Source organism: Equus quagga, chromosome 2, assembly GCF_021613505.1.
Source record: "Equus quagga isolate Etosha38 chromosome 2, UCLA_HA_Equagga_1.0, whole genome shotgun sequence".
In the NCBI taxonomy this organism is placed as follows: domain Eukaryota; kingdom Metazoa; phylum Chordata; class Mammalia; order Perissodactyla; family Equidae; genus Equus; species Equus quagga.
In genome coordinates, this window is record NC_060268.1 from 94,320,713 (window position 1) to 94,347,628 (window position 26,916).

The window sequence follows — 26,916 nt, forward strand, 5'->3', positions numbered from 1 at the left end:
GAGCGCTCTGGCCCCTGCTGGAAGTTAATGATGACACAATAGACCCCTCAGGAGGACCCCAGTCACCCAGGCAAGAGATGATGTGGTCTAGAGCAGGGTGGCTGTAGTGCAGATGCTGGTGGATGAGAGAGCTCCCCTCGGATGACTCCTCTTCTCCCAGTGAAGTATGAAGCAGGGACATCGATGTCACCTGAGTGGGCTGGAAGGGTAGCAAGGATGGTGCTTTTATCTACACATTGCACGAGTAGAAAAAAGAGGGGAAGAAGTTAAAAGTTAAGTTATAAAAACTTACTTTTTTAAAAAACTGCATATTTAGGAAAGAAAGCAGCAGCTTAAATCTTTCATTGCATTCTATTTTGAGCACTGGCTAGACTTACCTTTCATAGCATAGCATTTTTAAAAAATCACTTTACTTTGTATTTTCCTCCATGATAAATCGATACCCAGCCCCTCCTCCCAGTGAAGCTGCCACTTCCTCTCTTTGGAACTAACTTGCTGTGACTGCTGTTTTGTGTGGCACTATTACTGATGCTAGTCCCTGCTCCCCAGGCCTCCCCGGGTTTTCAGCTCTGTAAGATTCATAGTGTGTGCATGCATGTGTGTGCACAACACAGGCACCTGTACAACAGGCAGTCCATATGACAAAACCAGTTTTACAAATGTTTGCCTTTTTAAACAAAACGTGTGTCATATATTTTTATTAAATCATAGAAAACTCATTTGTATACAAATTTTTCCACTTTGGGGAAACTAGAATATTAAACAGCTGGGTAACAAAACAGTTGAAAGATACATCTCACTTTAAGCAGAGATTAAGTTTTAAGTTGTCACATTTATTTTAAAAAAAAAGTTGAAATAATCAGTAATAGGTTGTTGGCTTTTTTCACCTTTAGGCCAGAGGAATAATCTCTCTTATAACTCCCAATTCTCTTTAAGGATGTTTTTCATTACTTAAACCAACTCTAAGTTTAAAAGATGGTTAACCTGAAGTCTTAATACAAAATCAATTTCTTTTTCCCTACCACGGGCTTTTAGATAATGTAAATGCCAAATTTCAGAAGATGGTCTCCTTTTACAGGACTGAGTAAGCTTCCTTTCTACAACAGCAAATGTGTCTCAGGGCATGGAATCTAGTTCAGAATAAGTTAAATATTAAGACATACAGTATGGCAATAACGTCCTACTTGTCTTTCTACTATGTAGATTCGTAAGTTCATCCTAATCTTACACATTTATAAAAGAGTGAAGGCTGAGGGATCCAGTGATGCCAAAAATGCACAACCATCAGAACCACATTCTCTAAACGCTTTGGGAGAGTATATGAATGGTCCTGCCAGAGCCACGCATGCCTTCGTCCCACAGGGGATCACAATGAACGGACTCCAAAGTTCACCAAATGAAAACGGGCAGTGGTTCTGAAGTTTAGGTCGTCGCTCATTCTGCTTTTGAGCCGAGACCCAGAGGTCACACTGTGACGTGTCTGCACTCACCCCAAATACTCACGTAACATAAACACAAATTAAATATTATCAAAATAATTTTAAATTAAATTGAAGACCACTATTTTTAAGTGCATGAACTATCTCCCACGTAGCTTCTTGAACGTGTGTTACAGAGCAAGAAATAACATCCTTGGTAACACCCATGTTTCTACAAGTCAGAGGCCAGCCCACTTCCTCTGAGAACTCCCTGGAGTAATATATGAGACCTTTAGGGGAAAAAAAAGAAAAAAATAAAAGCAATTCTCCACTCCAAATGGAGGGACAGTCTCAAAAAGTCATTTTCCTAAACTCAAGTCTGGATTTCAGACTCATTCAAGCAGGAACTGAAAATGTGACCTTTGGACTGGCTCCTCACCCAGGGTGACAGTCTGCTTACCCAGGACACTCAACTGACCCTTAATACTGCAAGCCTCACTTCGAGCTGCCCCCAGGTCCTGAGCCCCTGATGTTGACCTGCAGACCTGGAGCTCTCCCAGGGAATGTGTAAACAAATCTGGGGAAAACTGCGTTTCTGCAAGTTTTTGTTATGTCAGTGAAAAACCTTCTGGGCTAAGAAAAATAATAGGAAATGCTGCCCCGATGTCAGCTTCCCACAAGGCTTGTCTTTTGCTCCTCCTGCTGTAGAGGACTACAAAGTCAACTCATATACTTTTGGCCTGGCTTGCCCAAATGGTATTAAACAAAGAAACATTTCTTTGGACTACCCTATTCCTGAATTACGACAAATGCTTGACCAAGCATACTTGGTCCACCATCTTGTTACTGGAGGTGACTGGGAGAGGAGGCCAGGCTTTTGTGCAGGTTGGGATTCTGGCTGTGTCTGTTTCGACTGCGGACAGATGAGAACATGGTGTTGCAGCCTGGCACTTTGCATTTGTGGAGTTGACGGAGGTGCACAGTTTTATAGTGGGCCCTGAAGGTCCCTTTATTACTGTATGTCTTTTGGCAGAGGTGACATGTTATGGGCAACCCAGAAGGTAGGCTAGCAAGGCTCTGGTCGGCCTTCTCCATCAGAACACAGATGGGGTACTCATCTTCTCCAGGGACCAGGCTCGGCCCTTCACAGTTCCCATCACTGTCCTCCATGAGCACGGCGCCTTCCTCGCTTGCCCCATCTGAGTCCCAAGAGGAATGGCTGCTGCTCTCCGACTTCATGCTCGAGGTAGTACTCAAATCCAGGATGGTGCCCTCGCTTGGCAGGCCAGAGTTGTAGCTCTCCAGACCGGCACTGTGGACTTGGGTTATTGGGTAAACCAGACTGCCCATCCGACTCGTTCCCTTGAAGATGACAGATGTCTGGGAGGCTTGTTGTGTGAAAGCCACGTCCTGATAGGCCTCCTGAGCCACATCTTTCAGAAGGTAAGCTGCATGGAAATGGTCTTCACTGCTCTCCAGTGCTTCTTGGGTCAACACTTTTTGGTGGAGATTTAGGTTTGAACTGTGTCTACAAGGGTGAAAAGATGGTTAGCAATGCGTTGGGCTGTTGTTTTAAAAACAGTCATCATTCTAAGTGGAGACACTAGTAGATACCAGGAAAACCTGTGGCATGGGAGAAGTGATGACAAGGGGCGTGGGACGCAATGAGTGTTTAGTGGACACTGGCTGCTGCCGTTCAACACTTGTCAGAAGTTAGCATTCACCAGGAAGGTCAACAGTCTGGAAAGTGGGACTGTGCAGTTCTCTTCAATTTCCACAATCTGATTGATACGGAACTTCTTGTACCTCATCTATACAGAATGGCCAGACTATTTCAATCAGGCCAATTCAACCGGGACCCTGGAACTAGGAGGTCCCAGGAGAACAATGGTCACAAACAACAAGGAACTCAGCAGAGGACTTCATTTCAATGAAACCAGGAAATATCTTCCAGAGCTGCACTGTCCCATGTGACAGCCACTCCTACGTGGCTCCTGAGCACCTGAAATGTGGCTCCTATCATACCCTGAAATGATAATATTCTGGACAGACTGAATAAAATAAAACACTACTAAAACTTACTCCACCTGTTTTTCACTTTTTTAATATAGCTACTAGAAAATTTAAAATTTCCTCTGTGGCTCATATCACGGTCTAGAGCATTTGCATGCACATGGCCACAGAAGTGCTACAGGAGTGAAAATCTGATTGGCTAGAAATTGTATACGTGTGTGTGTGCATGCATGTGTGTGTACTAACTTTAGCTCATATTTGCAACGTTTCACTATATACCAGACAGCAGTTTTGCAAATGCAGCACTGTGAGCACACCACCAATCTTCTACCCAATGATTACTCCTGAAGGGCAGGTAATGAATATCCATTATGACACAAGCCTTTTACTCACAATATCATTTGGGTGTAACTTGTCAATCAATGTCGGTCTTGCTCAGAGATTCCCTGCTAACTTCTGACTAGTAAAAACAGCCCATACCAAGGTGTACAATCTTAAAAGGGATAGAATTATTCCAAACAGGGAAAATATTTCCCCCAATACAGATCAGAATGCATCCCAGGGTCAAACTGGGAAAAGCAGCCTCACCAAAATAACTGAGAATTGAATTTTCTCTTCTAAATCTTCGAAGACATGGGTGGGGAAGAGGAGGTTTAATCATATTTCATAAAATGTATAAAATTTACTATTCACTTTTCTTTTCTATCTCCTTACACATTCTTTTTTGGATAAAATCAGAATTATACTTGCAGATCACCCACTTCGCAAGCAGCTCATCTCAACTGCAACTCTGCCCTGTGATTATGTCAGCATTCTAGGTTGAAGGGGCAGGTGTGCGTCAGCAGAAAACTAGACACTAGATTGACATATAGGTTCCAGTACACATAAGTGGTTAAGAAAAAGTCAGACAAACACATTTACTGGAACCTTGTACAGAAAGATCCCTGCTGCAACAAAGCAAACCTCTGGGCTCCATGCTCAACTCCTGAGTATTCCATGAATACCAAAAGCTAACTTGTGGGCTCCCCTCTCTCCTCCTTAAGCCTCAGAGGGTAAGATGCGTTTCCTGATGTGCCATGTGCCCTAAGACCAGTGACTACCACAGCTGCGAAAACCCTCTGGACCACCTGCCACGCTTTCTGCTTCCAGGACTTTGCTAATGCGGAGCCCACTGCCCAGGTCTGCATTTCTTCCCTTCAATCTCTACCTCCCCCTCCAACTCTTCCCCCTGATTTTTGACTATTTAGATTAGTTGAGACCTGTGGTTCTCCAAGTGTGGCCTGGGCACCCCAGCAGTCCCTGAGACCTTTTCAGGAGATGCCTGAAGTCAAAACTCACTTCATAATGATCCTAAGACATTATTTGCCCTTTTCACTCTCATTCCGTCACTAGTGTACAGTGGAGTTTTCCAGAGGCACATGACACATGATACTGCAACAGACCGAATGTAGAAGATGAAAGAGAATCCAGTTATCTTCTTCTAAGCCAGACATTAAAGATATCTGCAAAAATGTAAAACAAAGCCACTCTTCTCACTAAGTTTTTGTTCTGGAAGATGTAGTTATTTTTCATAGAAATGTTAACATATAATAGGTTTATTATTTTAAGTGATATAATATACATTAATTTTTTCCAATTTTAATTCCTAATACAGTACATATTGATGGCTATAAACCCAAACAGACAAAAGCTTTGAGGGTCCTGAGGTTTTAAGAATTTGTAAAGAAGCTGTGAGACTAAAACATCTGAGGGCCGCGGGTTTAGACATACTCCTTCCAGAAAGCCTTCACTAACTTCTCAAAAAGTCTGGCTGGGCACCCTCCCATGAGCCCACAGCAGCCTGTACTTCTTCCATTCTGGCACCCAGCACATTCAGCTGCAATCGCCTGTTTACTATTGGTCTGTCTCCACCACTGGCTATTGTGGGCAGGGACTGTATCCATGGCACCTAACACAGAAGGTTCTTAAATATTTTTTGGCTGAATAAGTATTCAGGGTGCTGTCCAGGTCCCTTCCTGAGGGGTTCTAATAATTGCCGTTGGCAGCTGCAGCAGCTGGAAGAGCGGAAGTTAGTTATCCTAACAGCAACAGAGTTCTCATCTCTGACTCAGAGAAATGGTGGTGGGCCCGGGCCTGTCCACAAGGTCCTATTATAATGGTATCATTTTAATCACAGATTCTAGGTAAAATGCATTCCAAGCTCTAGACTACAAGAATTAGTGGCTTAAATCTAGAATGCAAGATGCCTTCCTGCGGTGGGAAGGAGGCTTGCATCACAAATAGGTCATAAAATATTAAATATATGAATAATGAACATAAAGTGAAATAGTATTTTCAATATGCCTTCTTAGTAGACTCTGTAGATCAGAATAGTATCATAAATATGAAGAATAATCGGACCAATACGACCGTCTCTTCTTCATAATAACAGCTTATTGTGAACAAGCACTCCTCTTGGAGGATGAAGAAGAACTGGTTCACTAATTAGGATCTCCTGGTGCTTGGGTTCAACATCCAGTAACAGAAACAGGAATTTTAACTAATATCACCTGTGCTCTGTCCTCTCTGCTCAAGACAACGAGTGTGTTCTTGTGAGTCCTGTCTAGGAATGTGTGTGGGAGTCTGTACATTTTCCCCTCTTGATAAATTAGGCATTACAATTTGGACTAAGGTGGAGGTGGTGTTGAACTGCTTCAAGTCAGGCTTGTTTGAGCAAATGTAACTCTTTAATATTCTGTGAACCACTCAGCATTTATCATATTGCATTTCGAAATAGCAGAGAGCCGGTCCTTTCCTTACAGCCTCCTGGGGTCATCTTTTGGTATGCTTGGTCTTCCCTTCACTGGGGAGGAAAGTGATCTGCAGAGTGGTTAAGTGACTCAAGTTCATTAAGAAAAGCACAAGTCAGATGGTAATGCCAGTGCTGTGTCCCCAGCGTGGTGAGATATACTCTATTCCCAGGCACTCTGTGAACAGTGTGACTGTGTGTGGGTCATGAAAACCCAGCACTGACAGATTTCTCATCTTCCAATCAAGAGCACAAACCCTGAAATAACCTTCTCAATCTTTATTCTTCGATACCTCAATATATTAAAAATCTCCAATCAAGCAGTTATTCTTCCTTTCCAATGCAACTGGTTAACTAGACATCAGACAAAAGGTTTCATTTGATGGACTTCATATTATGAAATGAAAATCAGACAAATTTTGGGAAGCCATAGCAATAATTTAAAAAGCTCCCTCCTCCCTCCTCTGAGAGAACTAGTTCATGATTCCCTAACCCAAATCCTTTGGGCCAGATGTGTTTGTGAATTCAGAATTTCTCAGACTTTTGAAAGGGAGGAGGATGCATATGCTGTAAAATTTTGTTAATGTCCCCATAATAAATTCATTAGTATTTCTGTACTGAATATATATAAAAAAATCCACACAAAGATTTGAAAAAAAATATTAGAAATAGCCTCACATCATTTCAGCTCAGGTTTTGTGGCCAAATGAGTTTAGACTGTAATTGAAAATTCAGGAATGCGGATCTATAGAAAGTGTTTCTCAATCTGTGATCCCCGGAACAGCAACATCAGTATCACGTGGAAACTTACAAATGCAAATTCTTAGGCCTCAGCCCAGACCTACTGAAGCAGACAGAAATTCTAGGGGGAGGGCTCAGAAATCTGTGTTTTAACAACCTTCTAGGTGACTCAGATGTACGTTAAAGTTTAAGAACCACTGCCTTAGAAGAAATGATTGCCCACAGATGCCTTACCTGTCTCTGCTCCTGCGGGAAGGGAAGGCAGCTTTACAGCCCTCCACGGTGCACATGTGTGTTTCTTTGGCATGCATGTTCTTGTGGTGCATTTTCACACCACAAGCATTTTTAAAGGTCTTCTTACAGATGTCACACTGGAAGCGATTTTCTTCCTTCTGCCGTGCTAATGCGTGCTGACCCATGGGCTCCAGTTCTTTAGAATCTTCGAAACAAGGAAAAGCCATCCCTCTGTTGGACAAAGCACTGAAGAGACCCCCGGCCAGGAGGCGCTGCTGCAGTTTGATGTAGTCAGGAAAAGGAACACAGGGCTCCATCCCAGGGGTAAGGTGGAGCTCGCGGCCACCATCCTCCACCTCCCTGGGCACCACAATCAATGCTGGCTTCTGCTCAGTCTCCCTCTCTAAGCTGTGTGTGGTCTGCTCAGGGGTTCGGCTGATGGCATCACTGGACTCAATCACTGATTCCAGATGGCAGGCCCTCTCTCCTGCAGGGAGAGGCCTCCCTAAGCCTCCTGACTGTGTGTGCTGCTCCTCCAGCGTTCTGTCTGACCGAGGACTGCAGGCCTCTGGCTCATCCTCACTGACCACCTGCAGGGGCATGTCTTCATCCGAGCTGAGAGCATGCCTCTTCTCATTTGCTATCTCCACAGCTTCCTTCTCTATTTTGATAGGCATACTGGACTTCCGGGATTTCTTCTTGGGAAGGACATCAAATGGCATTTCGTTTAAAACCAGCTGTTCTGGGATTGAAGAGGACAACAGAGGGAGAGAAGGCAGCATCCCGGGTGTGTTTGCTAGCTCGGCAGGAGTGGCCGGACTGCGGTAGAAAGGAAGGACTGGCTGGACTGTCTTTAGGTTGGGAAAAAGCACACCGTTTTGCCCAATGCTTGGAAAGGCTGGCTGGCCCCTGGAATCCTCCCCTGAACCAGTATAGGCAGGAAGAGGCCTACAGTCTGGAGAAGTCACCACGAAACCTGGGCGCTTGTAGTTCTCGGAGGCTGCCAGGTTCAGGCTGTTCCTTAGATCTTTGTCCCTGTTGTTTCTGTTCATTGGCATGTGCAGCCGAGGGTTGGGGTTGGCGCTGTGGCGGTTCCGGCTCCTCAGGGAGCTGAAAACCATGTTACACCCTTCAATGGTGCACTTATGCTTGATCTTCAGGTGGACGGCGTTGTAGTGGATCTTGAGGGTGCCTTTGTCATAGAAGGTCTTCTCACACGCGGTGCAGAACACCCGGCCCTTCTTTGTGCCAAGGCTGTTCCTCTCAGACTTCACTTTGGCCTCGGGGGACAACTGTGTCCTTTCAAGCTTAGTGACAATGTTGTATGAGCTGGAGTCACTTAAATGGGCGTTGTCTTCCTTTTCAGTAACAGCATCTGGACAGTTTAGACACTGCTCTTTTTCGACCTGAAATGGTGTGGAATTGGAAGTTAAGAAGCTGCTGTTGGGGAAGGGTCTATGGATTTCCTGTTTGGGGTCCTGACTTTGGTCCTGACCCTGCTCCAGCACATATTGTTCGGGCAGTGACCCTATCAGTGTGGGAGGCACTGGGTTGAAGAACTGGAAGGGCAGCATGAAAGTCATGTTGTTTATGAGGTTCTCAAAGGAGTGTATACTGCTGGGGTTTCCTTTATCCACAGGAGTGGGGAGGCTGGCACTCCTGTGGCTGCAGCTCTCGATAAAAGCCCTGATATCTACATTCGCCGTGGAAGGCGGGATGATGATGGACTGATCTTCTTTCTCTTGAATTGCCATGAGCTCAACTATGGACTTGGTCTCTCCAAAACGAAGGAACTGCTGCAAGGTGGCCACCTCTTCCTCGCTGGTCATGATGCTCCAGTGATCCAACACCTTTCCTGATGCATCCTAAACCCAAACCAGAATTGAAAAGTGCAATTAATTTACTATTCCTTACCCTTCTCTCTAAGAAAGGAGTCATGTGGTCAGGGCCTCCACTAGCACCTTAGGGCACTTTGTGCCTATTAGAAAAAGACACCCCCATGAGCACAGGGCTCGCCGAGTTCAGCCCTCACTCACCCCACTCTCCTAGGACAGAAAGTTTATGCAAAAAATAAACTGCACAAATTTAAGTAGTGGTCCAAAAGAGAGGAATAAAATTATATCACTCAAGCCTAAGGGAAATTTGCTGATTATTTTCCATCTTATTTCAAACCAACTGGTTGTCTGGAATTAGGCATAATAATTTTCCCCACTAAAATCAAAGTATGTATCATTTGAACAATAGTAAATTCTTTATCTAAAGAGTATAGCTGGAGCAATCAAGCCTAGACATAGCTCAAGCATTCATTCCTTACAAGTTTAATAATATTCCCAAGCAACTAGCATCAGAAAACAAATGAACCTATATTGATCTATTGCCCGTGTTCACAAAGCAGAGCTGTAATTACACTGGAGTGTTGGAGATCTTTCAAACTCTGGCAAGGCCTAACTTTTCCCAAAACTACAATAAATATTTTATCACAGAACATGTATTTGATGGCCTACTGAGATTTTTCACAGTGCATGTAAGAGTTTTGAAGATGATGAGGAATGTAACATCATAAATTTTTCATGCACTAGAGGTTCAAGGTAATTGATTCCATATTTTTAATCCTAACACTAGAAAGCAAGATTATTAGGATCATTAAATATTGATCTATGTCATAATGTAAGATCATAATGCTACTCTACATAAAAGGCTGTTTCTAGCCTGCTGGGGGTCCTGCACTCAAGGTGGGCAAACATGTTTCCACAGAAGAATGGGCTTTAGACTCAGAAAGAAGTGGGTTCAAATTCCGGGTTTGCCACATATGAGTTGAGTGACTTCAGCAAGATTTAGAAGCACTCTGAGCCTCTAGTTTTTCAACTGGAAAATGGGGATAAACTACCTACCTCTTGAGATTACTGGAAGAGGGTTAAGTCAATAAATGGCTGTCATTAGTGTTTGTTTTAGTGACATGGCCTACTTGAGTAAGACCGAAGTATATGTTAGTCTTGGAAATGCATTCATTCTCCCATTTCACCGAAATTTTTATCAAAGTTAGCTGACACTTCCTAGTGTAGAGGCAAGGAGAGAAATGCTGTAGCTGTTTCATATGTCAGAGAAATTATATAATTCGTATCAGCATATATGTTCTTTGCTGGTGAAAACACCTTGATAGCCTCCTTGAATGTGAAACACAAGGCCTATCCCCTAGCATAATACAGAAATAGAGGTGAAATGACTTTGCAAAAAAAGAGAGGAGAGAAGAGATGAAAGGCAAGGGAGAATGGAGAGATGAAGAGAAAATGTGCGGTGACCAAAAGAGAATTGAGGAGTAAGAGAGAGAGAAAGTCCAAGAGCATGAACACAGAAAGACCACAAGATGATGGAGCCTCGGAAGGAAAATCAGCACTGGGGTGGCAGAGGGCTTTAAAGAACAGGAAGGTGTGGCATGAAATTGTAACTGTGTGCTGTGTGGTTCTGCACTGTAAGTTACCCCTAAACTCTCAGTAAAATCGGAAAGAGACAGTGTCTTGTGTCAGCAGGTAACTGAGTCTAATAAAAGAAATGTAGGCAGCACTGAAGATGGGGCAAATGGTTTACTGTGGAAGAAGTGGCTTAGTGAAACCCACATCAGAAAATATGTAACACTCCCAAATCCTCAAGTTTCACAGTGTCTTGAGGAAAGCACTGGATTCCTCCTAGAACATGAAGTATGGCTTAAGCCATTAGAAAAAATATTAAAGGGAAGGGATGACCACCAATGGCTGTCGCATTGGCCGACAAGCAGATGACATCAGTTATGTGGACAGAGATACCAGAAGATGTTCTAGGAGAATGGCGGCCATGGTCACCATACCTGTAGCACGTATCCACGGATGTAATCCTGAAGGGTCCAGTCCAAGGCATGGAGGATCTGCAGGACCTCATCTTGCTTCAACACACTGAAGAGCCGGTCCAGAAGGATTTTCAGGCGAACAGGGATGGCCTGGGTCCCGTAGAGCATGAGGCTGCTAATATCAAACACCACATTGGACTGGACAATCTCCACCTGGCTTGTTGGATACACTGGGGGGATCCTCAGCTTACTTAAAGCTGAAAAATCAAATTGAAGAAATACCACTTTTAAAGATTCTCCTACAAAGAGAAACACTGCACAGGAAGTCAGCTAGCGCTAACTCTCAGTTATGTGTTCCTACAGAAAAAAGATTAATATGCAAACGATTAACAATCTTAATTGCTATCAGGCTCCAAGTTATTCACAGGAACTTCTAAAAAAAATAGGCTGGGCTGAGACTATTCTTTTCTCCCTTTCCTGTGGCATCTCTAAGGAGTAAAACAGCCACAAGCAGGTAAGATGCAAAGAAAAGGGGTAAAAACAAAAGCAGCAGATGCATAATGAAGAGGATGGAAAAATCAGGAAGCACAGGGTCTGGAGATGAAGAACCTGGGCGTGGGAATCCAGCAGATCTGGGGTTTGAGCCCGAGTCTGCCACCTCGAGTTGTCGGGCTTGGCATTAAACCACTGAAATTGGTGCTGTCCAATGCAAGAGTCGTCAGCCACATATGGCTATTTAAATTTATATCTAAATTAATTAACATTAAATAAAGTTAGAACTTCAGTTCTTCAGTCACACTAGTCACATTTCAAGTACTCAGTAGCCACACGTGGCTAGTGCACGGTTGTCAGGTTTAACAAATAAAAATACTGAATTCCCAGTTAAATCTGAAGATAAATTTCAGATAAACAATGAATAAATGGGATATACTTAAACTAAAAACATTCATTGGGATATACTTGGGCTAAAAAAATTATTTATTGTTTATCTGAAGTTCAAGTTTAACTCAATCTTCTGTGTTTTACCTAGCAACCCTGGGCTAGAGGCTACTATATTAAAGAGCGTGGAACACGTCTATCATTGCAGAATGACAGCACTGAAGCATGAGTTTCTTTATCCTTAGAATGGGGTAGATAAAACATTTACCATATAGAGTTGTCGAGATTCAGAGAGAACATATATAAACTCTTAGCCTGTTACCCGGCACACAGTAGTAACTTAGAAATGTTAGCTGTTATTCTTAGATATTAAATCAGTACCTGAATAACTATAAGTTTTTTAAAGGGAACACTACAGGACAAGAGAGAGGACAAAATAAAGTTACCGTGGGCCACCCATCCATGTCTGCACTGCTCACACTGACGGTGGTTTATTTTCCCCGGTTTGAAACTCTGGCAGCTACAGTTCAGAGTACAGCCAATAGCCTGCAACAGAGAACACAGGGATGCCCAGGATGTTAGTGATGTGTGGACCTACATCACACTTACAAACAGGACGCATTCCTCTGTTCAGCAACACTCACAGAGCAACACAGGCCCACTCTGTGCCAGGCTGACGTGTATACTGTACCTGGAAGGAGGAGCAGCTAGCCTGGGACCTGGAGACTGTGAACACTCACACAGATATTCCACATGCAAGAATGGGCTAAAAACCTCAGAGCTTTCTATAAGAAAAGATTATGGGCTGAGGAAATATCTTGCTTGTTATTAAGGACACAGAAAGGGTGAAGAGTCACATTGTCACCAAATCTCTAGGTTGACCAGAGCAGCAGCCCTGAAAGGTATACAGAGGCTGTCTGGGACAAGTACACCGAAGAACGATTGGAACTGAGAATGATCCACACAGGGAATTCGTGACCCCTCGAGATGTGGTAGAGGCTGAACATCAAAACAGATTTGAGGACACGTAACGGCTGACTACAGTGAGGATGATTCCTGACTCCACTCACTGGACTGCGTGGCTGACAGACAGACACAGGCCGGACAAGCCCTGTGTCGATGCCCAGTTGCATGTTAAAGGGCCACATATGGTGTGAGTGTGTGGAGTGGGGATATGGCTGAAACAGAAAATAGAGGTGTACATGTCAACCAAGTTCTAGTATTAAGTACAAAGCTTCACGTGTATTTTTAAGGTGAATTTTTCAAAAGGGGACAGAGGCCTGAAGGATGTGATCTATTATTAAAGAGAAAAAGCTCTCACAGGAGCTCTGTCACGGAGGTTCTGGGAAGACCGCTGGGTGGAATCCATATGATTCAAGACAGCCTTGAAACTGGGGGGTGCATTGTGTTTGGGGGGGATGAAAAAGGCCTACAGTGATGGGTTTAAACTTCCATCTGCCATATAAGGGACTATGTGGCCTTGGGTGGGGACAGTGAAGGGAGAATCTGGCCTAGGACTTTGGAAACTTACTTTAAAGAGTATATAACTAGTCTTCACTTAAAAATCGGTGGCTGGTGGGAATATAAAATGGTGCAGCCTCTGGACAAGTTTGGCAGTTCATCAAAAAGTTAAATATAGAGTTACCACATGACCCAGCAATTCCACTCCTAGGTATGTGCCCAAGGGAACTGAAAATATATGTCTACACAAAAACTTGTAATTGAATATTCACAGCACCATTATTTACAACAGCCAAAAAGTGGAAACAACCCCAATGTCCATCAAATGATGAACAGACTAACTGTGGTATATCCATATAATGGAATATTATTAGCCAATAAAAAAGAATGAAGGATTGATACATGCTACAAGATGGATGAACCTTGAAAACATTATCTAAGTGAAAGAAGCTAAGTACAAAAAGTCAGAGGTTGTATGATTTCATTTACATGAAATGTCATGAATAGGCCAATCCACAGAGGCAGAAAGCAGACTAGAGGTTACCAGGGGTTGTGGGGAAGAGGGCAGGGATGAGGGGCGACTGCTAATGGGTGATAGTGGGGGGGGGGGGAGAGGGGCATTCTTTGCTTGTTTTCATCTTTTTAAAAAATAGCTTTAAGTTGAGACATAATTTACATATCATACAACTCATCCATTTAGAGTATACAATTCAATGATTTTTAGTATATTCACAGAGTTTTGCAACCATCATCACAGTCTAATTTTAGAACATTTTCATCAACCCCAAAAGGAACTCTGGGTACAAATTTATGGTGAACACGTGTTTTCATTTCTTTTGGGTATATTCCTAGGAGTGGAATTGCTGGATCATATAGTAACTCTATGTTTAACCTTTTGAGAAACTGCCAAACTTTTCTGAAGTGGCTGCACCATTTCACATTCCCACCAGCGATGGATGAGGGTTCTAATTTCTCCACATCCTCGCCAAGACTTGTTATTGTCTGTTTTTTTTTAATTATAGCTATCCTACTGAGTATGAACTGGTATCTCACTGTGGTTTTGCTTTGCATTTCCCTGATAGCTAATGGTCTTCAGCACCTTTTCAGGTGCTCATTGGCCATTTGTATTTCTTCTCTGGAGAAAAGCCTATTCAGATCCTTTGCCCATTTTTATTTTTTGAGGAAGATTAGCCCTGACCTAACATCTGCCACCAATCCTCCTCTTTTTGCTGAGGAAGACTGGCCCCAAGCTATCATCCATGCTCATCTTCCTCTACTTTATATGTGTGGCTTGACAAGCGGTGCATAGGTCTGCACTCGGGATCTGAACTGGAGAACCCCAGGCTGCCACAGTGGGACGTGAGAACTTAACCACTGGGCTGGCCCCTGTTGCCCATTTTTCAATTGGGTTGTATGTCTTTTTAGTATTGAGTTGTAAGAATTTTTTATATATTCCAGGTACAAGTCTCTTACCAGAAAAATGACTTGCAAATATTTTCTCCCATCCTTGGACTATCTTTTCACTTTCTTAAATGATGTCCTTTGAAGCACAGATGTTTTAAATTTTGCCCAGAATTTCTTTTTGAGGTGATGAAAATGTTTTAAAATTAGTACTGATGGCTGCACAACTCTATGAATAGAGTGAAACCACTCAGTTGTATACTTTATGAGGATGAATTTTACGGTATGTGAATTATATCTTGATAAAAATATTATTTAAAAAAATCAGTCTACAACACATCTATTACAATGGCCAAAATTCGAAACACTGACACCACCAAATGCTTGTTAGGATGTGGAGCAACAGGAACTCTCATTTACTGCTGGTGGAAATGCAAAATGCTACAGCCACTTTGGAAGATGGTTTGGCGGTTTCATACAAAACTAAACATACTCCTACCGTACAATCCAGTGATCACCCTCCTTGGTATTTACCCAAAGGAGCTGAAACGTATGTCCACACTAAAACCTGTACGTGGATATTTATGACAGCGTTATTCATAACTGCCAAAATTTGGAAACCACCAAGATGTCCTTCAGTAAACGAATGGATGAATAGACTATGGTACATCCAGACAACGACATATTATTCAGCACTAAAAATATATGAGTTATCAAGCCATGAAAAGACACGAAGGAACCTTAAATGCATATGACTAAAAGAGGCTACACACTGTATGATTCTAATTATATGACATTCTGGAAAAGGAAAAACTATGGAGACAGGAAAAAGATCAGTGGTTGCCAAGGGTCTGGCAGAGGTGGGGGGATGAACAGGCAGAGCACAGAAGATTTTTAGGGAAGTGAAAATACTGTGTATGACACTATAATGATGGACACGTCATTAACATTTGTCCAAACCCATAGCATGTACATCACCAAGAGTGAACCCTAATGTAAACTACGGATTTTGGGTGATTATGATGTGTCAATACAGGTTCATCAGTTGTAACAAATGTCCCCTCTGGTGAGGGATGTTGATAATGGGGAGGCTATGCATGTGTGGAGGCAGGGGTATATGGGAAATCTCTGTACTTTCAATTTTGCTGTGAATCTAAAAGTGTTCTAAAAAAACCAAAGTCTTAAAAAAAAAAAAATCAGGGGCCAGCCCGGATCCTGGGTGCGGACCTACCCACTGCCTGTCAAGCCATGCTGGGGCAGGCATCCCATATATAAAGGAGAGGAAGATGGGCACAGATGTTAGCTTAGGGCTAATCTTCCTTTTAAAAAAAAAATCAGTGACCTTGTTGAAATACAGATTAAAATTTACACGATTTGACTTACCTCTGATTCCTTTTGGATTACAAGGGACCTGAACAGATCACCTAGACAGAGACTTTCAAGTGAAGGACGAGGGCTGTTCCTAACTGAGGTGTGCGGCAGAGAACAGGGTTACCTAGTCCCTTCAAGAGGCTATCAAAAACAGGTAACATGGGAGAAAAAACTGTTGCTCTTTGTAAAGTCATACACTATAATACAAAGAACTCCACATGATCACAGCACTCTTGCACGCATTCTCATCAGGGGTGGTATCATCCCAATGGGGCGAAGGTTGGTTCTGGGGTGGGGTGTGAAAAAATGTTACTCTTTTCATGTGTAAAGCACAGATATACGTACATAAACAGATAAAAAGTATATGGTATGATACTAAAATTTCATTGGGGGAAGCACAACTAGAAAAAATTTCTAAAGTCGCCTCAAGTGTGAGGGGAATAATGAAAAAAAGACTGAGAAACACTGCTCTAACACCAGAAATTATTTCACTTTTCAGTTATAGAGTTTGTACTTGCATATACATATACAAATGTTTTAGATACATGAACACATACGTCTATATACCTATACACACAATTATATAGTTATCTTGACTGGAAATTAAAGGATAAAATGAATAATTGTTTAATTTCTATGACATACTGTCAAAACAAAATTTTAAAATGGCACCATTATCTTAGTTTGTAGCACACCTAATATGCTGTTCAGCTTCTCAAACGTCCTCGCAACTCTCTCTGAACATCAGCTCACAGACGAACAATCACCTGTACTCTCAATAGCTACCAGCATACTCAGGACTAAGCCCATGAAATATTTTACAATCTACATTCTATAAATATGACTTTTAAAGAAAATTTTAAAAAGGAGAAGAATTCTTATTTTGGATTATGTCCCTCAGGATGCTACTCGCTCTTGAAAAACAAGATGTTGGAAATCTACAAAGGAGATTCACATTTCATTTATTCAGAAAATAGGACCCACTTTAATCAGAGGAAGAGACATCCTTGAGCACACAATTCCTCCACTTCCTGAAGATTCGGCTCTGAAGGACTGCACTCAGGCAAAGCCCCAGGAAACTCTGGGAGACTATCTCAGGCCCAGCACAGAAAAACCATAGAGGAAACAATCCTAAGCACACTGCACAGCCCAAGATGGAAACTCACTTTTTTCTGTATCTCTTGATACCTGACCCCAGGTTTCTCAGTTTCAGTGTCACTGGCATTCGGAGTCAGAGAACTCTCTGGGGTGGGGGCTGTCCTGTGCGTCACAGGAGAACCAGCACCATCCCATCCTCTACCTACCAGGTACCACAGAAACGCCTCCCTTTCCCAGCTGCAAAAACCAAGACTGTCCCCAGACATCGCCCCTGGGGCCAAAACTGCACCCTGTTGAGATCCACTGACCTGACCTGAATCTTCAGTTTCAGCAGCTTCTAGTGTTAGGACAGAATTTTAAGCAGTTTTATCTATAATTCCAATGTATGAATGCTGCTTATAAGAAAGATTCATGTGGTTCTATATGAACCTATTTGAATAAGGCTTAATAAAGCTCATTAACATCTATGGAAATGAATCTCAGAGGAATTATTTATGAACTAAAAAAGCTAATTACAGTGTCTAAGAAAACTTCCAATATTAAGGCCCTTGGGTTTTTCCACCCATCTCAGAATTCCACGATGTAGTAAAATTATAGCACCATTACTTAAAGACAAATTAAAACTTCTAAAATGAAATCAAACCAAAAATTTCTAATTACAAGACAAAAAGTACTCATGTAAATCAAAATAGAAAACTCTTAAAACGTACATCCTTTCCTTTGGAATCCTAATATTTGCTCCATTCCTCAGAAACATAAAGCAGATGTTGACAACATTCCGAACTCATCAAGACATGATTATTGCTTTTTACGCACTCATTTTAATCAGACTATTTCCAAATTGTTATTAGCCACTTTGATGTGCTACAAATCAACATTCAAAATTCTGGTTTGCTGTTTTGTAACTAACATTTGCTCATTCATCCATTTAGAAATTACTGACACACCTAGTATGTGGCGGATGATTCAGTTATTTGCAGTCTTGGGATGGAGTTATGACCCCATTTTTAGGTAGGTTTGAGGGTCCCACTTCCTCTCCCAGACACCCCTGCTCCACCTTCAGCCTGGGGAGATGCTGTCTTGAATTCCTAGCAGCTGCCGGCCCACGCACACAGCGGGATAGATGTACAGACTTCCACTGCTAGACAGTGCAGGCCTCTGGCGTGATCTGAATGGTTGAGCTTGAGAATAAAAACCGTCCACTTCAAAGCTGTTTTCATCTCTAGCACACACTGATATTTTCCCATCACTGAAGATGAATTCAGGGGGATACTTTCAGGGTACTAGATGGAAGAGGGAAGAAAAAAACTATTGAAGATCATTGAGGTTTCCAGACTCATGGCACTGACCCTTTGAGGGGAGTCATTTGTGATCTGGCTCAGGCTCAAAATTGAATTGTGTACCAGCCAGGCAGCTTCGTAGGCTCAAGTTACTTAGTCTGCCCTGTCCAATACAGGAGCCACTAGCCACATGTGGCTATTTAAATTTAAGTTAATTAAAATCAAACAAAATTAAAAATTCAATTCTTTGGTCACACTAGCCACATTTCTAGGGCTCAGTAGCTACACGTGGCTAGTGGCTACCATACTGGCCAGTGGAGATACAAAACATTTCCACCATCACAGAAAGTTCTACTGGGCAGTTCGGAGTCTGATGCATCTGCCCTTCTACACGGTGGAGTTCATATTTAATAGGCGATTTCATTCAATGCTCATTACACCACTGTGCAGAGGGAATTATTCTCAGGAAACTTATATTTTTGGAAGATTTGTAACTCTCCCAAGGTCACACAGCTGGTGAACTCTATGGAACACTTATCATGTGTGAGGCACTGCACTACCCTGTGCCCATGTATTATCTCATTTCTTTCTCACAACCACCTGGGAGATAGGTATTCCCATCCCCATTTTGTGGATGAGGAAACTGAGGAAATGATAAGATATCAAAGTGGTCTCAAATCTGGATACTGGGGGTAGATTATATCTTGAAATACCAATATTTTGTGCTAACTGCACCTACATTTATGGTTTCATTTAATCCCAACAGCAAACTTTGAGAGTTAGGATTTATCATCCATATTCTTTAGATAAAGACATTAAACTTCCACATGGTAAAGAAACTCAGTTCACTGAATAAATATTTATTGAGCATTTATGACCAGGCATTGTTGTAAACTCTGGGAGTTAAACTGCTGAACAAGACCTATGCGGTCACTGCCCTCAGAGAGCTCATATTCTAGAGGAGAGAGACAAAAAATAAACAAACTACCAATTCAGAATAGGGCAAATGCAATGAAAGAATTATGCAGAAAGCGAGGCTAGCAATTTCACTGGGTAGCATGGACAGGTAGGGATAGGAGTAAGTGCCTTTTAGACAGGGTCATCATCAAAGGCCTTTGAGGAGGTAACATTTGAGTGAGCCCCAAGAGATGGCAAGGAACCAGTGAAGAACTGGAGAGGAAAGGAGTGTTTCACGCAGAGGGCGGAGAAAGTGCCAAGGCCCTGAGGCACCAGAGGCTGGAGTGTTCTGGGAACAGAAAAGGGGCCAGTGTAGATAGAGTAGCATTAGTAAGGTTAATGCTAGAAAATGGGGATCACAGAGGTGACGGAGAACACTTTGCATAGGATCTTGGGGCAGGCCAAGGAGTCTGGATTTTGTTCTAACAGTGATCCTTTGAATAAGGGTATGAGACGAACATTATTTGCCTGTATAAAAACACCTCTAGATGCAGAGGTGGGAAACCTGAGCTCTTTCCCCATCACCACACTGAGCATCTCTCACCAGGATGTAGTAAAACCTACTACTGGCCTCAGGGGACTTAGGTCTTACTTCCCATTAAGCCACGTAACCTTCAGCTCTACGCCTTGGAGCCTTTGACTGAAACGGGCTGGAGAGCTGCTCCTACATCCCTCAGAGGCCTACTAGCCACATTCACGAGGACACACAGATGGAGAGCTGAAAAGGCCAATTAGTACAGTGAGATCGTTGTTGCGCCAGGCCCACAGGAAGCAGGTCCCAAGGTCCTGTGGGCTCTGATGGTCTGACTCTGCACAGAGGTACTGGAAATACCGAGAAAAACCACCACAAAAGCTGCTACACAATCACTCACTCCTGAAAGAGGCAACAAAATCTATGGAACTCCAAACCAACACCTCGAGGCCAGCAGTGGGCCTGCTACTTCGTAAACCCTCCACTGGTATGATTTGAGAGAATAATGAATGAATCAATGAAAGCGCTGCACCATGGTTACTAATTATAGATGCCCACCCAATGTCCTTTGCCTGATCTGCCTTGGTACAAGAATCTTAATTTATGAGTCTCTGTTGTGGCCAGGTGACTAAGTACTGGCCAATGGTATACAAGTGGAAGCTGTCGGGTGGAGCTTTACAGAAAGCTCCCTATAAATGGGAGCTGACTCGGCTGAGAGACTTCTTTGCTTTTCCTTCTTCCTTCTTCTTGTAACGAGAATATGACAGCTGGACTTTAGAGGCTATTTTGTGACCATGAGGCAACCTTGAGGTCATGCCCTGAGGGTGACTGAGCAGAAAGCATGTTGACTGTTATTTAGCAGCTCTTTTACTAGCAGCCAAATGTAGTTTCTAATTTACATGCTGATTGTCTTGTTGACCATGGAAAGGGCCACATAAACACTATATGAAAATGGTTAACTAGTAGAAATCACCAACGCCAAGTTTAGAGTCTGTGGTCCTCTCTTAAGCAGGAGATTCTAAGGCTGTGCCAGATTCTCAGTGGTAAGAATCATAATTCCACAAGTTGAAATCAAAGGACCCAGTCTGCTAAATCACAAATAAATTTATTTTTTTGGAGGAAACTTAGCCCTGAGCTAACATCCACTGCCATCCTCCACTTTTTGCTGAGAAAGACTGGCCCTGAGCTAACATTTGTGCCCGTCTTCCTCTATTTTATATGTGGAACGCCTGCCACAGCATGGCTTGATGAGCTGCGCATAGGTCTGCGCCTGGGATCCGAACTGGTAAAACTTGGGCCACTGAAATGGAGAGTGTGAACTTAACTGCTATGCCATCAGGATGGCTACACAAATCACTTTTTTATTTATTTATTTTTTTAAGATTTTATTTTTCCTTTTTCTTCCCAAAGCCCCCTGGTACATAGTTGTATACTTTTTAGTTGTGGGTCCTTCTAGTTATGGCACATGGGATGCCACCTCAGCATGGCCTGATGAGTGGTGCCATGTCTGCGCCCAGGATTCGAACCGGCAAAATGCTGGGCTGCTGAAGCAGAGTGTGCAAACTTAACCACTCGCCCACGGGGCTGGCCCCTCACTTTTTAAGTCACTGAGCTTCATAATGAAAATGCTTCAAGTTTTCCCATTGTATTTTTAAACATTGAATATAGACAATTGCTGTTAATATGTTTCAGTCCTGGAAAACTGCAGTGCATATCAAAGACTGCCAATCAGGATCTACAATACAAGACATCCCCTAAAGCAGCTGGACCACCCTTAGCTTGTGGGGAGACGGCTTGGTTCCCCTTCACCTACGGTGAAACTGTCATTCTCATTCTCTCTGGCTGCAGACCCAGCCCTCCTGGTCCAGGAAACCGCATCATTCAAGGCCGGGAGGTCTCCACCCAGCTGCTCTTTGGAGCTGCTCTGCCTCTGCCTCTTACACACATTTTGTACTCCTTACTTCTCTTACTAGAATTGGAATTTTTTGCTACCTCCCCTCTCTCATTTTTCTCTAACTTCTTTCAATTTTTAAGTTTTCCACTGTTTTTACTTACATATGTAAAGCCCCAGAGGTACAACTAGGATTCTGAAAATAGTATCACTATTTGCCAGATGGGCAATAAGGACAATGGGGAAGAAGAGAGAAAACCCAGGAGGTCCTCTCGTGTGAGGCAGCTTGTCTGCTGCTGGCAGCACTGGACTGACGCCCACCTGGAGAAACACACACAGACCAGACATTCATCTCATGCCATCCTCTACCATTAGCAGTTTAACAAAATGATACTAATCTATTTAACAAATTGGTGGTGGTGTTGTTTTGTATTTGTTTTTAAAGCATCGACCATGTACTGATAAAGCGCCTCATGAGGATACAAAGATGAGGAACTCCCAGTGTCTGCCCTAGGGGAGCACTTGTCTTCACTGGGGAAGAAAGTTACACAACTTGATTGGTCAAGAGTAGCAGAGCAGAGAATATGATTTGTCAAAAATTAGCGTAAGTCATTTAACTATACTAAAATCTAGCAATTCAAAAGATACTACAAACAAATGAAAAACTCATTGGCTGCCTTTAGAGAAAGCTAGGGAACCAATTATTCTGAAAAATGGTAAACAAAGAGAAAAAATCAAGTACGTATCGCTTTTTATACAAACTGTACTTTAGGGTAACTGAATCACTAATGAGATGAAGATTCTCTTTATGGAGGTATTCCAGTGAATAAATAAATGAAGAATTAGAAGACTACCATTCCACAACTCCTAATGAAAAAAGATGACAACCAGGTCATTCCCCGGGATGGAAGGATACATCCTACTACATATAGGGTGTTCTTACCAAAAAAAAGTTCAAATTTGAGTCAGATCAAGCCTCTAGGTCAACCTTGGTTTACAGAAAATACCGGGGATAGAGGAACGTTTAAACAATACCACAAGGAAGAAATCACCAAAATACAGACTGGGGAGCACTCTACAGGACAAACGACCCAGCTTTTTCAATAGCTAAATTGCAAGGCAAAAAGAATAAACCTATAGATTAAGAGAGACAATGTATGTATCTAATTTGGATCTTGATTTGAACAAAACAATGGTAACATAAAGTTTACAAGCCAATCAAGGAAATTTGAACACTGACTAGAAATTTAACAATATTAAAGAGTTATTGTTAAATTTTTTAGGTGCAATATGGTGTAATGCTTTTCTTTAAAAAAAGAGAGAGAGCTTTTCTTTTAGAGCTACATGCTAAAATATTTGTGAATGAAATTTTATGATGCCCAGGATTTGCTTCACACCAATCCAGTGTTGGTAACGGCGGGGGGAGTGAAGTGGGATTGGCCCAAAGCTGATCACTGTTGAATCTCCAAGCATGTATCACCAAGCTTCATTAAATTATTCTAATTGTGTCTCAAATTCTCTATAATAAAAAGTGAAAAAAATAAATCAAGACTCCCGTTGTCCTGCAAACTTTAGTTTTGAGTGAGATGGCAGACGTAGAGGGAGAGAAGAGCGCTGTGTACAGAGGCCAAAGGAGGCTTCGTCCAGGAGGCAGCAGCCTTTGACCAGCGTGTGCAGGAAACGCCCAGCCCTAGGCTCACCCTGCACATGTGTGTCAAACCCGGGAGGCTGGGCCACAGAGTACAGGTTCCTGTCATGGGCAGCGAGAGCTGACCTGGAAAGGCAACACGGTGGAGGTGAGGATGGGCTGTCCAGATGGGCACCCAGAAGTCTCTCTGTTGGGTTCATGGAAACATCAGGGTTCTGAACGACAACGAGATACGGTTTACCATGAGCAGAGTTGAAAGAAGGACTTGGTAAGCCTCAGGAACCAGGTAGGCAGCATTTGCAATATAAAAACCACACGAAAGGATAATGGACAGAATCCGGTTTCTCACTGCAGGTATGAGGATGAAAAGAGCAGTCAAAGCAGACTGAGAGCATGAAGTGTCTGGCAGAGAACGGGCAGGTGGGAGGTAGAACCCGGGGGACAGATGTTGGGCCAAGTCTACCTGTGAGTAGAAAGTATGCGTGACACGCTTGTAGAGTTCTCTTGCTGCTTAGTTCAAAGAGGGTGATGGGGAAAATACTTGTTCTTTTGATCTCTATAAATCAAAGTATAAACTCTGTGCCAAAATCATTTAATAGCTGTGCTTTTTTTCTTAAAATTATTTGTCCTGAAAATGGAAAACATAAAAAGTAGAAAAATATGCAAATATTACCTTAGACACCAAACATTTCTTCTTAAAAAAAAAGTAACAACAAGAAAAAATTACATAGAAACATAAATGATAGGGATACATTTTTTCCTTTCTAACCTAAGTTTGAGAGCTCAGAGGTAATCTTCAGAAAACTTTGATAAAAAACGGAGGGACATAAACTGCACATGTAGGAAACTTCTGAACACAACTGGGTCAGCCTGAGGAAAAAAACCCAAAAACCCAAACAAAAAAGACATTTACCCTCCAGGATAATTTTAACTAAGGCGGCGAGTTACACAAGCAATGCAACTTCACAACTGCTGCTGATGCGAAATAACGACGACACCGTGAACGTTTCTAAGTAAAATCTCACCAACATTTCTTTTAGGGACTGAAGGAGAACTCGATTTTAAAAAGTAAGTGTAAAATAAAACCCCTAGATTTTCAAAAGGAAGTTTTTAGAGCGAAAAGATCAGAGTTAGTCAGTTATGCCATCCCGAGCACTGCCTGAAAATTCAGCACAGTCCGTCAGGAAAGGTTCAAGCTGACTGTATAAAAATTTTACCTTCGTGACGAATAATGCAAGAAACAACCAGAGGGCTACAGAACAAAGACAACGCTTCCGGAAGCTGGTGTAGACCTGGAAAATAATTCTGATGTCGCTTTGAGCGTAAGGATGACACAAATAATCTGTAAGACGAGACAAACTAATAGAACTATATGAAAAAAAAAATAAAGTTAGCAGCCTGAATTAGCGTTTCCCTGAGGCCATCATCCCCTCCACAGAGGCCGTGTGGGCCCGGCCCTCACAGCACTTCACTTCTCCATCTCTCTTCTCCCTCACGTTCGCGGGGTGAAACTTTCACCGCCCGAGGCAGAGTCCCAGGGTGATCTGCTAGGCGGTTTATAATAACGAGTCCAGTGTGGACAGGAACAGCAACACCCCTTTGCCCACAACTCCGCCAAGTCCGAGTGAGCCCCACAGAGGACCCTGGTGAAGCCAGTCTGCTCTCTATTTAGACTCACCTCTTTTTTTGGGGGATAAAATAGGCATGTGTCTGTGAAGGAAAACGGGGCCACACCGGAATCCTGGAATTTCCAGAATTAGAAAAAAAAAAGGCTTCAAACAATGACAAGACAAGAGGAAATCCGGTTTTCAGGTGGAAACCAATTTAAAAGGAACAACAACAAAAAAGGTTTCCAGATGCCCCTTCTGCATGGAACCTGGTGATCTTTAACATCTCTCACCCAAGTCATCAAAAATAAAATATCTAAATAAATAAATTCAAAACAATGTCACAGAATACTCGGAGTAAGGTCATTAAAAATATTCAGCAACCCCCTCCCAAAGCTTGATCTTAGATACCAAAAAGATGGGCGGCTCAGCACCGAGATCCCCCGAGATTTCGGCTATTTCTGATTCTTTTTAAGCAGGGCTGTTTGTGAGGAAAGGAGCCCGCTCTCACGCCATCTGCATAGGCGAAAATCCACCCCGGGGGAGAGCCCGCTCCTCCTGCAAGTCATTTCCCTCGCAGGACCTCCACGGCAGCCCTCTTAACCGCCACCGTCACCATAACTTCTACAGCCACACACAAGAGCTACAAGACACTGCGGCCCCTCGCTCCGTCGCTGGCGTTTAATTCCACCTACAAAGTGAACTCCTCAAACGCCCCCCGTTTCTGTCGGCCCCGAGGCGTTCACACCTGACAGGAGAATGCTCGCAGGACCAGCGCCGTCGGTCCCACAGGGAGAGCGGCGCTCCTCACCCCGCCCACGGCGCTGAGGGGCCAGCGCGGGCCCCAAGGCCCGACCGCCGCGCGGGACAGACGCGGACACTCAAACCAAAGGGACCCTCCTGCGGGCCCGACGCCGCCGCGCCGGCTGACACCTCCCGCGTGGACCGCGCGCGACCTGAGCGAGCGGCTCCTCGCGCCGCGTCCCGGCAGACGCCGACCCCGGCTCTGAGGGGAGCAGGGGAAGCGAGATGAAGGGAAAGCCCGCGGCGCTCGCAGGGCAGCCGCCCGCGCCCGCGCAGCGCCTCCCTCACACGGGAGCGCGGTCCCCACACAGCCGGGGACGCCGACGCGGCGACACCTTCCCCGCGACCCCGAAGGCAGCAAACCCGGGGGCCGGGCGCTGCGAGGACGAACCACAGCCCAGCTGCAGGCGCGCCGGAGGACGAAGCCGCTTCGCCAGAGTCGTCACAGCCCAAGCGGCGGCGGCCTCTTGGCCCCCAGAGGAAGCCAACGACGACCTGCGGACAGCCCGCGACGCCGGCCGTTCCGCTCCTCCGCGGGACGCACAGACAGCGTATCTCCGCACACGCGCTTCGAACCGAGTTCCAAGAACGCGTCCTCACGGGCTCGTGGGGGACGGCCGAGCGGCCGGGGCGCTCACCGCCGAACCGGAGTCCGACCCAGACGCGCGTCCGCGAACGGAGCGCCCAGAGAGCTCACGGAAGACGCCCGACGGCGAGGAAAACGGGGAACGGGGGGAAGAGCCGCCGCAAGGAGGCGGACGGAACGGCGCGCCAAACGCCGCCTTCAACTCGCCGACAGTCACGCCAGCGTCGCCGCCGCCTGACGAACCCGGCTTCCGAAGAACGGCGGCGGCGGCGACACACGCGGTCAGGGATCCCGGGGCGGCGGGGCCCCCCGCACGCCCACAGCCGGCCCGCCCGCCCCGCCGCCCTCGGAACACCGCCGCGAGCTGCGCCCACGCGCCCCGGCCCGCGCCCCGTGAGCCCCGGCCGGCCCGAGCGCGGGGCTGAGGCGGAGCCGCCCGGGCTGCCC

General features: G+C 44.1%; 1 protein-coding gene across 1 annotated transcript in view; it reads right to left on the reverse strand.

Moving 5' to 3' along the window:
• Positions 1 to 690: 690 nt before the first annotated feature.
• BNC1 (basonuclin 1) overlaps positions 691 to 26,916 on the reverse strand; it is a 117,311-nt gene continuing 91,085 nt past the window's right edge. The window contains exons 2-6 of the mRNA XM_046652782.1: positions 26,522 to 26,910; positions 12,340 to 12,439; positions 11,036 to 11,271; positions 7,195 to 9,059; positions 691 to 2,946 (exon numbers count right to left, since the gene is read on the reverse strand). Of these exons, the coding sequence (XP_046508738.1) occupies positions 2,262 to 2,946; positions 7,195 to 9,059; positions 11,036 to 11,271; positions 12,340 to 12,439; positions 26,522 to 26,910 (3,275 nt within the window). The 3' untranslated portion in view covers positions 691 to 2,261. The remainder of the gene's footprint in view (positions 2,947 to 7,194; positions 9,060 to 11,035; positions 11,272 to 12,339; positions 12,440 to 26,521; positions 26,911 to 26,916) is intronic.